Source organism: Lepisosteus platostomus, chromosome 10 (assembly GCF_059453375.1).
Source record: "Lepisosteus platostomus isolate fLepPlt1 chromosome 10, fLepPlt1.hap1, whole genome shotgun sequence".
Classification (NCBI taxonomy): domain Eukaryota; kingdom Metazoa; phylum Chordata; class Actinopteri; order Semionotiformes; family Lepisosteidae; genus Lepisosteus; species Lepisosteus platostomus.
This window is the reverse complement of record NC_142620.1, coordinates 19412013-19428643: the sequence shown is the minus strand read 5'-3', so window position 1 is coordinate 19428643 and position 16631 is coordinate 19412013. Positions and strand designations below refer to the sequence as shown.

General features: G+C 37.2%; 1 protein-coding gene across 3 annotated transcripts in view; it reads right to left on the bottom strand.

The window, feature by feature from the left end:
- Positions 1–16287, bottom strand: part of LOC148653520 (uncharacterized) — a 37831-nt gene extending 21544 nt beyond the window's left edge. For 2 of the 3 annotated variants that reach the window (XM_088648638.1, XM_088648639.1), the window contains exons 1-6: positions 15962–16286; positions 3965–4014; positions 3157–3264; positions 2267–2383; positions 1010–1166; positions 537–706 (exon numbers count right to left, since the gene is read on the bottom strand). In XM_088648638.1, coding sequence (XP_088504764.1) covers positions 537–706; positions 1010–1166; positions 2267–2281 — 342 coding nt within the window. In that variant the 5' untranslated portion in view covers positions 2282–2383; positions 3157–3264; positions 3965–4014; positions 15962–16286. Of the gene's footprint in view, positions 1–536; positions 707–1009; positions 1167–2266; positions 2384–3156; positions 3265–3964; positions 4015–15961 lie in introns of all 3 variants that reach the window. The other variant, XM_088648637.1, reaches the window with a different exon arrangement.
- Between the last annotated feature and the right edge of the window lie 344 nt (positions 16288–16631).

The following is a 16631-nucleotide window of genomic DNA, read 5'->3' as shown; positions in this document are numbered from 1 at the left end:
CATTTGCAATTCTGAAGCAATATAAAGCATATAAAATATAAAACAATATAATGTGTATTATCAAAAGGGGTTGTAAACATTTTCTTCATACAATTTGTCTGATTTTCCTTTTTGCCAGTTCACTATTTTTTTCATGTTGAAACATTGTGTTGAATGAAGGTTGCAAATTTAACCCTTATACAATATCTGGTCAAAGAAGTGAGTGGGCATAAGGCCAGTCAACCAAAAACCCTGACAGCATCCTAAAACTTTGTGTTTTCTTGCACTTGTGAAGAATTCTTTCTAATGTTTGATGCGAGGACTCAAACAGCAGTGTCAGAGACAAAGCTGGAGAATGTGTGGGTCACCAGCAGTCCTTAGAGCACATGGGTAATTGTAAGAGATAGGACATTCCATGTCACCATCAGGACAATAGCTTACTTGTCCTACCAGAAGTACACATAACAATATGCACACAGACATGGAAACTGAGACGGAAATAATGATATTGACATATTTTATGTGGCCATTAGACCTTGAAAGGCTCTTGCACTTACAGGAGTGATGTTGAGCGGTTCTGCTGCAGATACTTCAATGGCAGACGTTGCAGGAGACTTGCGTTTCAGGCAGAACTGCACTTTATAAGGCTTGGCGTGCTCCAGAATCTGAAGTGCATCTTCATATCGGATATCATCAAAAAAGACTGTCGCACTGAGGATTTGATCTCCTAGGGGAAGTCAAAGAAGTAGACTGTTAAACACCAGAATGATTCAGGAGGGAACTCATTGCAAAATGTTTAATTCTATTGCAGGAATAATTTTAAGACCAATGAAAATATGCTGTTGAAGTACAATCTTTCTGAACTGTTAGAAAAGCTGTTCATGGCTGTATTGTACTACACTGTACTGTTCTTCGTTATTGAACTGCTTTAAAAAATCAAATGTTTCCCTTATTGAACCACTTTTCTTAGGGATACTACAGGGCTTTAGAAGATATACTGACTGAAGCCAATAGCTTCATAAAAAATTACCTTCTCTCATGCATGGAATCGTTGATGCTGGTGACTCGTGCAGTACGTCCTTCACAAATATGCCTTCTTTTCCTCCACCACTTACAATCAGCCCTTTGGCACATGCTTCTGTCTGTGTTTTCACAATTAACTCTGATTCATCAGCTGTCTGCAATTCCTAAAAGGAAAGAAGAAAGCATCATTGGAACCTTTCTCATGATAAGACATAAAAATGTAGCTTACAGCAGGCCACATATTTTATAACACCGGAAATTAATAGCCAGAATTAATCTGCAAAATCAGATACAGTTTGTGGTTCTGTTTACCTTGTTGCTTGAAAAGTGTATACAGGTTATTCTTATGCTTCAGTAAGCTTTTCATGGGGGTGATGGCAGTATCCCCTCAGTCAGGGCGCTGAGTGAGGCATGATGGAACCACCAGTGAGTGTCAATGTGTACACTTGTGTGATCGCTAGGGGTTTTTACATTTTGTCATGTTGTTGTCGGCTTGTTCACATTTTACCTCCTGCACATGCGAACAAGGCTTTTGCTATTTCTGATGAGCCTTCAGGACAACATCACCTCTAACCTGCCTGTGGCATAGCCTCTGACTGGGATGTCAGCAATATATTCTGCAAGTGGAAATGCTTCTCATTTTTACAGAATTCAAAATTGCGATGCATGTACCTGTAAATGAAGCCTGCGTTTCTGCACACTGCTTTCTAATTTCACTTTGATTGAAACTAGCACATAAAAAAGCATGAAACAAGTGTTTGAAAAAATGTGAAGTGCTCCTTCAGTATTGCACTGAACATTTTGTTTGCCCTAGAACATTTATCTCTTGAAAACATCTATACATATGATACAATACAATTGTCAGTGTCAGTTGTTTATGAAGAGTCCAGATTAAAAGGGGACATGCATTTATAAGATTTAAGAAACATTTTTTCGCTTCACTTTGCCTGTCAAACAGCCTTGCATGAACCTCATTTGACTGAAAAGCTGACGGTCTCTGGTCATTAGTGGGCTGTAATTCTCTCCAATTAAAGAAGTCATGTATACCATTTTATTTCCTGTTGCCATCATTCTCTCATTGAGTATCAAATGATAAATTTGCCATTCAGAAAAATAATATAAAAGGACGACAAATGAGAGAAGGCCCTTCAGCCCATTGTACGTGTTTGGTTGCAAGAAATGTATTGATCATGGATTATGTCCAGCCATTTCTTCCAGGTCCTTATGAAATTGGCCAAACCTGCTAATTCCTTGTCTTGCTCACCTCTGTTTGACTCATTTTTGCAGAGAAGTGCTTGTCAAAGAACGCCCCAAATCCACCTCTTTTTACTTTCTTGTAGTCAGTATTTTTCTGATATGGGTCGTATATTTCCTCTTCACCCTAGAAGCATGAAAAAGGACAGTATGATGCAAACATGTTAGGTTGGAGGTTTGTTCATTGAAATGGGTACTGTAATAATAGTTGCATGATGTAAGAGCAGTTGATGGAGAGTCTAATGTTGTGAATGATGGCGTGCAGATGAATAATCAATTCAACAGTAAGATAATTGAAACATTCTGAGTCTTAATGTTCCTATGTAGACATTTCCAAGAAGCAAGTATCATTACTACTATATACTGTAAACTCCATAAGATTTAAAATTACTTCTGTGTGTTCTTTTCCTTTTTACCAAGAGCCTGATTGTGTCACTGCTTTAAATTCTTTTTAACTCGGGTTGTCATTTGGCCTTTCTAACATGAGAGCCTTCACATCCAGTTTGTCCTGCTCTGAAAGATCTATTTCCTATTTATAAATCATGCAAAACCTAATTTCAAAGTCTAAACTCCTCAAGACAAACCAAGAAAGCTGATTTCTAGTGATATCTGAAGTTTCTGAGCAAGTCTCACGGCTGTAACTGGAAACAACAGGACATGTTTACTGTGGTTTCAGATAACATTTAAAAGTTAAAGACCAAACTGACATTCTCTGTATATCCAGTGATGACAGTTCAAATCCAGCTTTTCCACAGGAAGGAAAATAATAGCATGTAAATGTGTTTTTTATATTGTAAATACAGTATATGAAAAAAATCCCTTTTTCCTTCTCCCACATTTTAACTATACCAAGCACACACACCATGGAGGTGTCAAATATTAACAACCCAGGTGGTTCACCTGCTTGTTTATGTCTGTGTATTTCTCAGTGCTGGGACACTCGTACACTGGAGAGGAGCCTTGAGGTCGAGGTCGTTCCTCTTCTAGGAATTCCAGGGTCTCGTCAACCTGGGAAACACACAGCATGAGACACTGTCGTTGAAGGGCACAGCGTCTGTTTCCTGGGGTCCAGTTCAAGGTGATCTCACCACCGTCCACACAAGGCACACTTATAAATCTTGCTTACAGGGTGGCAGTGACGGCTTCAGATGAACAGGCAATATCCTTTTGTTAAAGTGAAATTACAATCTTTTACCTGCAATTTTCGCTTCATGTAAAAGTGCCTAGAGAAGCAGCTGTGGACTACCAAAATAAGCAAAATCTGGAATGATCAGCCTTCTGAAAATGCAAAAAAGCATAGTTGTTCCCATTTCTATCACATTGACTGCAAAAATATATAACCACTAGGTGGCGACCATGGGCCATAATATAGACAATTCATCAAGTCCGGAGTGAAGCAGCATATTTTTAATATCATGTGATTGTGTAGCTGATATTAAAATAGTAAATCAAATTAAAAACCACTAAGTACTGTACATTTTCAACCTAAATTAGAAGTTGTTATTAATCCTTTTATTAAATTTAATCAAAATACTGTTTTTCTATTATGCTTGAACAGTGAAATTAAGAAATGTAAAACTTCACAATGTCTAGGCTAGGGTTCATTGTAATTAACTATGGAGGGCTGTAGAGGTGGGTTTAAAATCTTCTAAATAAAATGTCAAAGTTTCACTGGAATGTTCATAAAAAAATAACAAATACAACTTACAGAATCATATTCATTGTCCGGTTCTGGTCCCTTCAGCTGCCTTCCAGACCCTGTTGAAGGATGAGATATAGCTCATAAAAACCGAAGCACAGACATACTGGATTTCTGTCTTTACAGATGTCACATTGCTTTAGAATTCTGTTACTCATATGACTGCATGGCAACTGTGTATAGATTTACTGTAGCTACAGCATTAAGATTATCGGAAAGTTGCTCTTGTCTATGCTATTGCACTTCCGAGATATAGGCCCAGTGTCATTTTACCTCTTTACAGCCAGTCACCAGACAAAACAAACCCTATTGGAGATACATTTATTATTGTTTTACTTAATGGCATTCATATCAAGACACCTCAAAGCACTTTACAATTAAAAAAGGAAAGCAACACTATTACTTGGATAATATGTTGTATCGTGAGCTAGATAAACATACAGTTAAAAGTTCCAATAACACTGAGGAAATTCAAGTTTAACGATATATGATTCTGACCTCACATGAAAGGACTCCCTACTACAGATTATGTGTCAGGACATTACTGCAGTCCTTCATAAGCACATCACTTATGTTCTCAAGAATAACCGATTCAAACTCAAACTTGCATACAGTATGTCCATATGTGTTCAAAATTTCAATATGCCTATGACAACAAGAATGTGTCTCACATAATAATATGATAATATTCTAGTTCAGGTGGGTAGCTGCGTCAGCATGCGTAGTCTGTAAAGGAGAGGAGAAGAGAGAAAGCACAACGTTTCAGCTGTGAAGCCTTCTTCAGGTGTGATAATATTCTACATGGAATTGTTCTTTAACTGTAGCATTTCAGAAGTGAAAGTTACATTCTCTTTTGGTAAAAATGAAATTGTAGAAAGAAGATGAGTGACTCACAAAGTAGTGTCAGGGGACATAAAACCTGTGATATCAAAATGTGTTTTGCAAATGTGCTGAGGTTTCTTTAGCGCATTCACATTGAGACCTCTCACATATGCTGTTTACTGCAGGCAGAAGAGTCATGGGGTGTAGGAGAAGCATAACAAGACTGCTGTGCTTTACTCCCCAGCTTGTGATTATCCTATGATTCTCCTACAGTTTATACAAGAGTAGTTCAGCCAATGCATGGCCAATATTCCGTATTGTTAAATTGCTTTATGCCTGAAAATGTTGTGTCTTTCTGAGTTTTTGATGATTTGGCCCTTGCAAATATTATTTGCTTTAGAGAAACTGTAAGCCTGGAACCAACTCCCTAGCCATTTTTCAAGCAGATTCTCTGTGATTGCTCGATAAACAGCTGGCTGAGACTCTTGGATTAATCGACTACTAGTAACTGCACAAGCTGAATCGGCCAAAAGTCTTCTTTTTAGTTATAGTCCTTATCTTCTTAGTTTGATTCTAATTATTGATGAATTATTGGTGATTATTGTTTGAATTACTGACTGTTCAATAAAAACTGTAAAAGCTTTTTACAATTATGCTTTATAACTTTCCAAAAAAAAAAAGAGTTAGATTGCACAATCTTTCACTCCTACTAATCACGCCTCATAGCTCAGAGCATGCTTCCAAGAAGTGAAAATATTTTGGGTTTCCAAGTTTAGCAAAGCTATTGAAGTATTCTTCTGCCGCACCAGAAGCAAGATTTAGTGTAATCACTGCAGTCATGTTAAAACACATACCGCAGCTGCATAATAGATTAATGCAGCATTTTCAGTAAAGAAATCCCAAGAGACAAAGCAGTCTACTGGTGCCTGCAGTTCTTGTTATCTGATCCATAATATTGATCATGAGGATAGACTTACAGTCATTTGGCCTGGTCAGGAAAATTGTGAGGAAGAGGAATTTTAAAAAATCAATTTGCAGATGCTAACCATCATAAATGTTATTTCAGAATTTGTATCATGTTTTATAAGTCACTGTTATCATTTTAATTTATAAAAATGTGCCCTTTATGTAAACGTGTAGTCACAAGTTTTGTGTTCTTGCACATTAAAAACACAGGCAAGTTAATGTCAGCATATCCCCTGTACACCAAAAGGAACAAGCAGGGGTGAATTCTACACTGAAAACCGAAGAAAACAGTGTGAAATACATTCCATGTTTTGACTGCAGAACCTTTTTTCGGGTTTATACTGACAAGAACAGTAAGTGCAAGGAAAAAGTTGGGCAGGAAAAGGGGGAGAGTGAACTGGAAATTCTTTTGTAGGTGTTTTTAAGTTGACATGGAAGGACACCAGCAGACAGAGAGGTCAGAAATGTCCTGATTGTGGGAGGTAAACTTGGAGGTCTGTTACCTTGACTGCTCTAACACGATCTGTCAGCTTGTTTCTCCAGCATAAATGACAAGACACTTTCTTCAAGAAGTGCAATAAATGACAATCATAATACCCTCGGCTTGATCCTGGAATGACCAGAAGGGCTTTTGGATATTCCCATACTGTAATATCGCAAAAGAATTCAAGGGTTTGCTGCAAACACTTAGATTACTGCCTTTGAATATTATGGAACATAATACACAAGTCTTGGAGGAAATTATAAGCAGCATCTGAAGTTATATGACTTTGCTCAGGCACTTGGTTCAAGCTCCAGAGCTTTTAGTCTGTGATATTATTTACGATGTGATGACATGCAGGCCTTTCAGAACTGATCACTGTCCAGAATTAACTCTGCTAAACAAGTACGGGACGCGCAACAGGACACACCCACACTCACTCTGGATGATAAACAGATCCCTCACATCCCTCATTGCTGTTTACTTGTGACTACAGGTTTCAGTTGCATTAAATGGAATTCCTTCTATATTTTACAGAAAGTGAAGCACACCCACTCCTAGAGACAAACATTTAACATTCACTTATAAAGCCAAGAGACTAACAGTAATCTACTTTATAAAGGAGTTTGGAGTTTTTTTTCTTGCATTTAAGTATATGTCGTTTGTTTTTCCACATGCTCCATGTGTAAAAAAGGGTTTATTTTCAGTTGTCTAAATTAGCTTCTAAGCCATCAAAAATCCCAAAAGACTTCTTTACTAAAGGTTACTTTTTAGCTCCTTTTTTATGTCATTACAGTGAAGCTTCACTGCTGATTAAGAGCAGTTATCTTCATAACCATTACTGCACTTGCATTTCAGTGATTTTCTGTCAGTGGCCCTGACAATGGAAAGTATTCAGTGCTGGATCTGCAGAGAACCTGTCTGATTGCAGTCTGCAATAATGTGCTATGCTTGCTTAAAGGAATGTAGTGGAAATCTATTTTGATAAATATGGACTGGCTGTCATTGACCTATTGCAAGCTTATCATCACAGAACTGCAAACAATGAATTAATAAATTAAGTTCACTATAATTTAACTATATTGTTTACACTATATTTTTAGTAGACCTGTTATTGTTTTTCTGTGCTTGTTTGTTTTGGCATAACACATGAAAAGGGCAAATGTTTTTAGTAGAATGATGTAAATGCTATACCTTGTATACTGCAATATATATTTACAATATGAAAAACCCCAATAGCGTGGTCAGGATGTTGTTTCATTACTGCACTAATGAATCCTAAATAGGGTATAACTGGTCTGTAAGTGCTAAAGGTTTCAATTGCTTATTTATTAGGCTGCTGAAAAGGATAATGGAATCACTTTTGTGAGTTCAGTTTTCTTTCATTTATCTGTATGTCATAAACTATTACACTCTGGTATTTTATATGAATGTGTACATATACAGTATAGTATACAGTAATTAGTGTGTATTGCATATACTGTATAGTATACTTCAACAAAGTATCTTATAGGCTTCTTCAAGTTATATACTACATAAAATACAAACAAGACCAAAGAGGAAGCAACAATCAGACAAATCTGTTTTAAGATTTAAAGGTACCTGTGTTCTCAAAATGGCACTGAGAAGATGGAATCAAATTTAAATCCACAAGGATGTAATGTAACAACATGTTAATCTGACAATATAATAAATTGCATACAAAATCATACAGGAATCCTGAGGGTTTGTTTACATGTATTTGTACTTAACAGACTTGAGCTTCCAATGTATTAAGTTTGGTAATTTCCCATTTAAAACTGCAAGATGATTAATACATTCTAAAATGTTGTGAATTTAAAAATTATATACTTATGGACGGTACATTAAAGAAGCTATGTAATGCACCATTATATAGTGAAATAATGGTGGTTTGAACACCAGTAGAATTTTAAATATCAGCATTTTACTAGAACTGCAAACATTGCAAAACCTACACCGGTGAAGCATTTAAATCGCGAAAACATGAGCTGCATTAATCAATGTATTGACACTAGTCAGTCTTTAGAATCTGCAGAGTCATTGCATCAATGACATCAGTCTCATTAGAATGTTTTTTTTTTCCAAGCTGAAATACTTTGGAGAAGTAATTGTTTTATGTAACTGTATGTATTAAATGACAGGAACAAAAAGACTGGTCAAGGTGATAGCTACACAATGGCATATTATCAACCAATTTTCCTAGCCATTGGTTGTCTAACACACTTGGACTGAATACAGGATAAATATCAGAGGATTTATTTCCAAGGAAGGCACTACTTTCAATGTAATAACTAATACTTGGGCCAGTGACTCTGATGGTGTCACACATCTAGGCAGCTGTTCCTTTGCATGACAAATGATTAGAAATCAGTTGAGAAAATCACCTCATTGGTGATCTGATCTTCTTAAGCATGATTAGCAGTTCTAGTACTTAAATGCTCAAATGGTAAATGAATGGAATGTACTGTGATGAAGTAACATATGTGCATATGATTGGCCAGCACTAGTCACTTACTGTATTATGTTTTTCCTTGCACACTGGTATGGGTTTCTAAAGACAGTAGTGGGTGAATATTTGGGGATTAGAACATATGACCACATGAATGACCAAATTGACATTTCTTTGGAACTATTAAGAGCTGTATTGAGACAAAAAAAAATCCATGTCATGATGGGACTGCAATTACATGCCCACATAATCTCATGCTCTATGCAAATAGCACCAAATAGACCTAAAATAGAAGCACTGTTTCTAGTTCAGATGCATTTGTTCTTAATGTTTCTCAGCCATGCTTTACAACTTTTAGATTGCCATGTGCTGTCTAAAACACAGTTTCTTCACACACACTCTTATTACACTTTTCACAGTGGTTAGGCATCACACAAGTTCTAAATCATCCTTTGTGAGCTGAAATACTGGTAGTAGAACTGTGTTTTAGGAGAAGGTTCTATGTCAAAAGTCAACTCCAATTTTTAAACTTTAGTTGATTGAAGTAGGCCAGTTCAGCAAACATTTGGCATGTGCTGGTGAGCAAATCTTGCAAGGCACTGTAATTCTGGACTGGCAGACTGAGACCCAACATTCTCATCTAAATATACTTTTAGGAGATCAGAGAAGTTGCCTGGCATCATCCCAAGAACCTGAAACAGAATCCTGTAATGTTGTTACACTCCAAGTGATAGTTAAGAGAACCCTGCTGTAGTACTTCATGTTAGCACACAGCTGAGGAGAAACTTAGCAAATTCTTATCTTGTTTTGATAAATACAAAATCGTTATTTTCTTGACCTGATGTATTTTTTAAATTTTTGTCACATTACCAGTTAAGATTATTAAATAAAAACTGGAAGTGAACTTCATGGTTTTAATTTTCCTACCACTGAAATAATTATATTCAAGTGAGACCTTCAAAGGACTGCTCTAGAAGTGTGTAAACTAACGAATACCGTGTGTAAACTAACGTGGTTTCATTAACATCATTAGGTCATAATGAGCTCATCAAATGGGGAATGTAGACCAATTTGTAAAGTCTTACTGACATGTAAGTTTAGATTTATTTTGTATGGATGATTTCCTAGAAAAACAGTTGACTCAAATTGGTTAAATACGTTTTTTTAAGTCTGGATGTTATGCACTGACATCTTCAGGCTTTCATTGTAATTACATCAGAGCAAAAACAACGAGTGATTAAATTGTTTTTCCTGTTTTGGTGCATACACGCGCCCAACTTGCCTACGTTTTTAAGAAAAAACGCTTGTCCTGCACACAACGGTCAGAAACAAAAACTGGAATCTGCTAGAATTGCCTCTTTGAAAAGATTGCTTTATTCCATGAAAAATGTCCAGCCGTCCTCTCACAAATATGTAAGATATGTTAATGTAGGCGAGTCCAAAGAGACTGTAACATCCAATGAAAATTTGTGTTGAAGTCTGCATTTCAGCAGAACAGCCTTAGAATCTCAAAGCAGAATATAATTAAATAGTAATAGTAAATTAGTTTAATTTGATAATTTTAGCTAGCAAGGATCTATTGTGCTTTAGCTTTATCAATCATATTGTTAAATCTTGCTCTTGTTTATGGAAACACTGTGTGGTAAACATTAAATAAACTTATATCTTAAATAGGAAAGCTGCCTTTTAATAATTAATAAATTCTATCCACAGTTGTGTGACCAGCCACGCAAAACATCCTCCAGATACAATGTATGTTTCTGGGTCTTCAGTCATTAATTTTTGAACCTTCCAATTAGGCTTGTGTTACCAGCAAAAGGAGAAGCAACAGTATCAAAGAGGCTGCATTTTAAAATGCAGTTATTCCAAACACTTTCTTTTGTTGACCAGCACCTTTTGTCTTAATCTGTTTTTAAGAATATACACAATTTGTCCAAATGGTTTTTATGACATTTTTAGTAAGAAAAATCACCCTGCTCCTTTCTAAACTATCCATTCATTATCAGAAAGCCAGCTCTAGGTAAACACTGCAACAGCTCAGAGCCCATTGTGGAGATACAGGATGGAAGGCAGGGCTACACCCTGAACAAGCTGTCAGCGCATTGCAGGGCACATACACTGTCAACAGAGACACACCAATTAATCTAGCCAGCAGGTAGGAGGAAACCAGAGCCCCTGGAGAAAACACACACAGACACGGGATGAACTCCACACAGAAAGCACCCCAGGCCAGAATCCTCAAGCTGCAAGGCAGAATTAACCTCTTTGCGAAAAATTACAATAAATTAAAACACCACCCAAAGATTCTGAAACAATTTACATGTGTCAGAACTTGGAGCAATGTCAATGATGAGGTAAGGCCCCAAAACAAACAGCGCCAGCAGCAGACAGTATTAACTGTTATAATTCTTTTCTGGAGATGGACTGCTGCATTGTAATTGGTCTGATATTAAAATTCCTTCTACATTCCAGAATTGCTCTATTATATCATTAAATATGTATTTTCCACTTGCACTCAAGGAGACTAATGTGCGTGATTCATGTACAGCATTTTTGTTTCCCAAAATGCGCAGTGCAAACATGCCTTATGGAATTAAACTACTTTAGCAGCACATTTAGTCTCATGAGACTGTGCAAGGAAAATAAAAGGGGGACCAGTGAAAGCAGTCATAAAATATTAGGAGCATGTTTGTCTGCATCCACAAGCTAAATGGCCTGGTATTCTGGGCTGTGCTGGGTTTTATAATACAGATTAGAATCATACTCGTACAATTTATTGTATTGTTTTCAACTATTAGCACAAATATTGCATATTCTGTTGCGTGTGTCTCACAAGCAAAGTGGGATTGCTGTCTCCATTGACTGGGGTCAATACCTAGAGAAAAGGACAGTCTAGAATAGCTGGTCAAACTTGATCAGAATGGCTTTTCAGAGGTTGGAGTGCTTGTCGGGAACACGGACAACTGCCAGAGCCCACACCAACTCAAGACAAGTGGTTTCCATGTATTTTAATTCACATGCTTTTGCAAACCAAAATTTCATTCACATGCTTTTTTGTAGTTGTGTGTGTTTCTCCCACAGTGCGCAGTCCATTTCCTGATTTTTATTTGAGCTTACCAATACAGAAGCTTTGCCTTTGGTGAATGTGTGCTATACACAGAGCTTACTATTTGTGTTAACATTCCACTACAACACAACAACATATAAGCAAACAATCGGGAAGGTACTCAGCCAGTAAAACCCAGTTCTTTGTTTTACCAGAAAGAGTTTTTCATAGGTAAACAAATCAGTGTGGAGAATCTGTAAGAACAGAATACAGTATCTAGGCCACACTGTTCCTAAATAAACACCTCGTAGTTCCATTAAACATTACATGTGCTCAGGGTGTGTCTCAGAATAAGAATAGGCTTGTTTTATGTGCAAGGCGTTAAGTGTAGCACAATGATATTGCCACACATGCTTTGAAAGTACTGTTGAATTACTTATTGTTGAAAACAAGTTAATATTAAAGTTTCACAAGAAATATTGGCCCAGAGCTTTTGATACAGCCAGTTCCACACCTTCCCTGTGGGAAAGGAGCTCTTCTGAGGATTTCAGGCACACACCTTTGTGAATGTGAGGTCCAAATAACAGGCAACCAGGTGCATTTTACACAACGTTTTCCACCTCTAGATTTTACCCTAATTTCTACCCTGACCCTAAAACAAATCATTCTAAATGTGTGAATTGGTACATGATAATAAATCCTGTCTTTTTAATACACCACATGGTCAGACTATTTTGTCATTCCCCTTCACCAAGTTAATCTAGTTTATGGAAATGGAAGTGGAGATAAAACCAGTTAGACGTAGAGTTCACATGCTACTCCACGATGCAGAAATATCCGCATCATCTGCTGCTACAGAAGAGCACAGTTTTTCTGGAATCAAAATGAAAATGCTTGTAGAAAATTACTCACTGATGATGGGAATTTGGGTTTGTATGCTGAACAAATTTGGCTGCAGTTTTAAAACGTGATTAGATCACCTAAAGTTAGTTTTGATCACTTATTGTGATCTCACACTTTCATACTTAAAACAAATATCACAGAAAGAAAAACACATTTACTTGCTGTGCAAACAGCATAGGCACCAGTGGACAACAGACAATTCTGTGAATCAAGCCACCTCAGACCTATCACCTCACAACTTAATACAAATAAAAAGTAATCAGATCATGAAAATATTCATGTTTGGAATAGGATAACAGGTGATAAAAGTTTGCTGTTGCTTGTCACAAAAATGTGTTAACCAAGTCTCTTATACTGAAATATTTTATGAATATGAATATTTCCAAGCTGTTTTAAAAGCCAAAAATATGGCGCAGAACAGGGCGTGGGGTGTGTATGACTCAGAGGATCACAATAACGCTTTTAATTCATTAATCTGGGAAGGCAAAAATAACTATGTACAGTATGTAACTATGCCTTCCCTTATTATATAAGATGGGTCTTTTGAAGAACCTCCACCTTAACGATGTTGAAATTAAACTTCTATAAAGGTTACTCATTGTTTCATAAAAAAGATCACCACACATCACCAAGCTACTTCATCAGAGTATCCTTCGCTCTCAAGTTCAGAGCTCTCAGGGTAGGGAGCCACTACATTGTGAAAACAAGCTGCGACCTCTGGTTTTAGAATCTTTAGGTAGTTGAAGAAGGGACTTGAGTCAGAACTTTGTTGCAAAGGCTTTCTACCTGTTCAACAAGGAAAGGCATTGCTTGGAGTGCAGGATGAGCTCTATGCTTGAGACCACAGACCACTAGCTCGAGTGGGAGCTGTGTCACTTATGGATTGTCACTGTCTACACTGGCACTGCAAGGCAACTGCAAGAATGCTGTGAGTTCAGCAACCTTCAGCATTACCAGCAATGCACTGCTCATCCAGCTGGTGTTAGCTCTCCTGTCAAGTGAAACCTAATGATGAATGACTGGGTAGGTGTGTCAGAAGAGGTGTGTCTAGCTGTTCCATTCTGTCCTGAGAGGGTGTGGGTGCAGGAGAGACGAGTCTTAAAAAAAAAAAGGCGTTTGAAAATTTTAAATATATATAGAGAAATTCCAATGGCCAGAAGTCCAGAAGTAGTGACACAATCTGGCTACAATTGCGAGCCATCTTCATTTTACTTCTGGTGAAAAACACTTTTTCAGATTTATGTACATTATTGTCAGAAACTGAGCTTTAAAATGAGAAAAGAAACAGGATCTCACTGAAGAAGCTGATAAATCAGCATTGGTATTTATCAGTTTACGGAATCGTGTCTATAAGTCTTTGACCTGTAAAATGCCATGTCAGAATGTTATATATTCTTCTTCCTGTCTTCCCCTGTCTGCCATACTAGAGCAAACCTTACTCAATCTGAATACCACTTTCCACGGTGAAAATGGAAAATTTTCCGGCGTTCAGTGCCACTCTGATCAAGTGATGCACTTTCACTGGAACAGAAACAACACCCTGATTACCATAACATGTTTCACTTTGGAAAAACCTTGTAAAGGAAAGTATATGACAGAAACAAAAAGCAATAATATTTGTTTTGTCAAAATGAATATTAAAATGTATTTACTAGTAAGTTAAAGATATATTTTTCTTTCATAATAAAGATGCTGGAGTTTATCATGCAAACTCCTGATTGAACTATGCAAGAAACTGATGCAATAGTAAATGGGTACCTTTAACTCTCATTATATGTGTGGACAAAGGAAATTAAACCTATTCACCTATTAAACCTAAATTGCAAAGCACAAAGTTCTTTGTAGCTACCATTGTCTTGTTTAGCCAAGCAACAAAAATGCCCTTATATTTCTACTGCTGCTGAGTAATAAATACAGACAACATTACATCTATTGTAGGACCACATGCATACTATATGTTATATAGGAACATCAGAACATTTCTTGAAAAGGCAAATATTGCTAATAATTAACCAGCAAGGGTCAGGATGACCATCACTCAGCACTATAGTAAGGAACTTTGTCTTTAAAGTGCCTGACTGTTACCTGTCACCGATCTCAGGCACCGACCGCAACTATAAACTTCCTGGCGCAGAAATAACATGACAACAAGTGATATTGATTTACCTCTTAAACATCTTACAGCATGTCGCCTCATGTACGCTAGTTAAAAATACATGCAAAGCACTTGCACACAAAAATCAACAAGAAAAATACTTGTGTTACCTCTGAAGATGGAGAACAAGGAAAAGAAGACAACAGTGTTGGTTGTACATGTCACTGTGATTATTATGCAGTTAGCTTATTTTGATGCATGTGCACATTACCACGTAATGGGAATTATCCCATTTTTGCTTCTTTAGACATTTTGACATTTCCTTAAAATACATCTGATCAATATTGTAAATACTGACAGCTGTCACGGCACATTTTTGCACAATAAATACAGTACCTCCTCTGTTCTTTAAAAAAGAAACAAGAGTACAATGTATTCTCATAAGCATTGGTAAGGGTATTATTTTCCTGTCGCTCAAAAGGGCATATGAAGACCACAGCTAAAACCATATTAATTAAGTAGAAACAGAAAAGCATTCTGTCAAGTGAAACATATGTATGATATGTATCTACAACAATTTCTCTTGGCAGCTCCTTAGCTCCTTGAATAACAAATCTGCAGTACACTATTAACCTTTTTGTTAATTTTTTGTTATTGTTATAATAGCTATTGCATTGTGTATGCACACTTCCTAAGGAAAAGGTGTGTCCTGTTGTTTGAAGTCCAAGCTCCACAATGAAGCTGCCAGAAAATGTTTTCAGGAAAATTACAATCTCAAGTGCGTTAAAAAAAGTATTTTTAAACAAGAAGGGTATTGAGTGATGACCATTCAATGCCATGTACTTTCAAATAATTCCATAAACAGAAACAAAGTTCAAACCCCTTCTACAAACAAACATCTGTGATTCTTCTGACTTACACAACCTGATAGATCCTGCTACAGTCTCACATTTTGGGGATCTGTACAGTATGTACTCAAAAAGAATTGTAAGAAAAGAAAACTTACCAAATTTAAAGGAGTAACTCAATAAGAGATATGAAACATTGCATGTCTGTTTTAAAAATATACACAATATTTGATAACAGGTGCAATCATTCGATACCTGTTGCATACTCTGTTGCAAACACATTGGAATACAGTTCCTTCCAGCAAGAGAATAAAGTAAGGATTTTACACGCAAAACAACAAGCCTGTCTCTTAAAAAAGGAAGGGGAAGGCTTACCTGCAGTAACAATAAAACACCCTGAATTTGTAGCAACTGGCCCTGAAGTTGAAGTGAGCCCTTAGTTCCTCAGTCCTGAGTCTTGCTTTACCAGACTCCCAGAGGCAACTGAGCCAGAGCTGGCCAAAATAGTTGCTCTTGTTGGTAAGGGTGAGTGAGGGACGTCCTCCTCAGCACAAATATGGGTTGTTTAAGCCCCTGTCTTGGCTGCTTTCCTGCTGTTAGACTTGTATAGCTCCCGAGAGCTGAGAAAGTCCCTGGAGCTGATTGAGCTGTAGACAAACGCAGCACAGCTGCAACTGTAGCAGAAGCAGCGAAGGCTCCTCTCTTCCTCTGAGCTCCGGGGCAGTGAGTCAGAGCAGTGTGAGCAGTTACACCATTCCCTTTCCCTCAGATCGGGATCTGGAGCCAGGTGCTATCAGGGCATTGTCAACGTGTTTTCTCACCCATTTAAAGGCATGTCTGCAGGGTGGAGATTGAGTTTTAAAAAGCTCTAAGGTGAGATAGCATATCTCCGAACCGTGTAAACAACCCTCCTGCCTTTGTATCTGTCACAACTAATATTGCCACCCTATCCCTTACACCTTTCTCAAATCTTTGGGTTAAAACTTCCAGGCATGTTACTCGTTTTCTCAATTTGTAGAACAGGAGAAATAGTTGTAAAAAATAA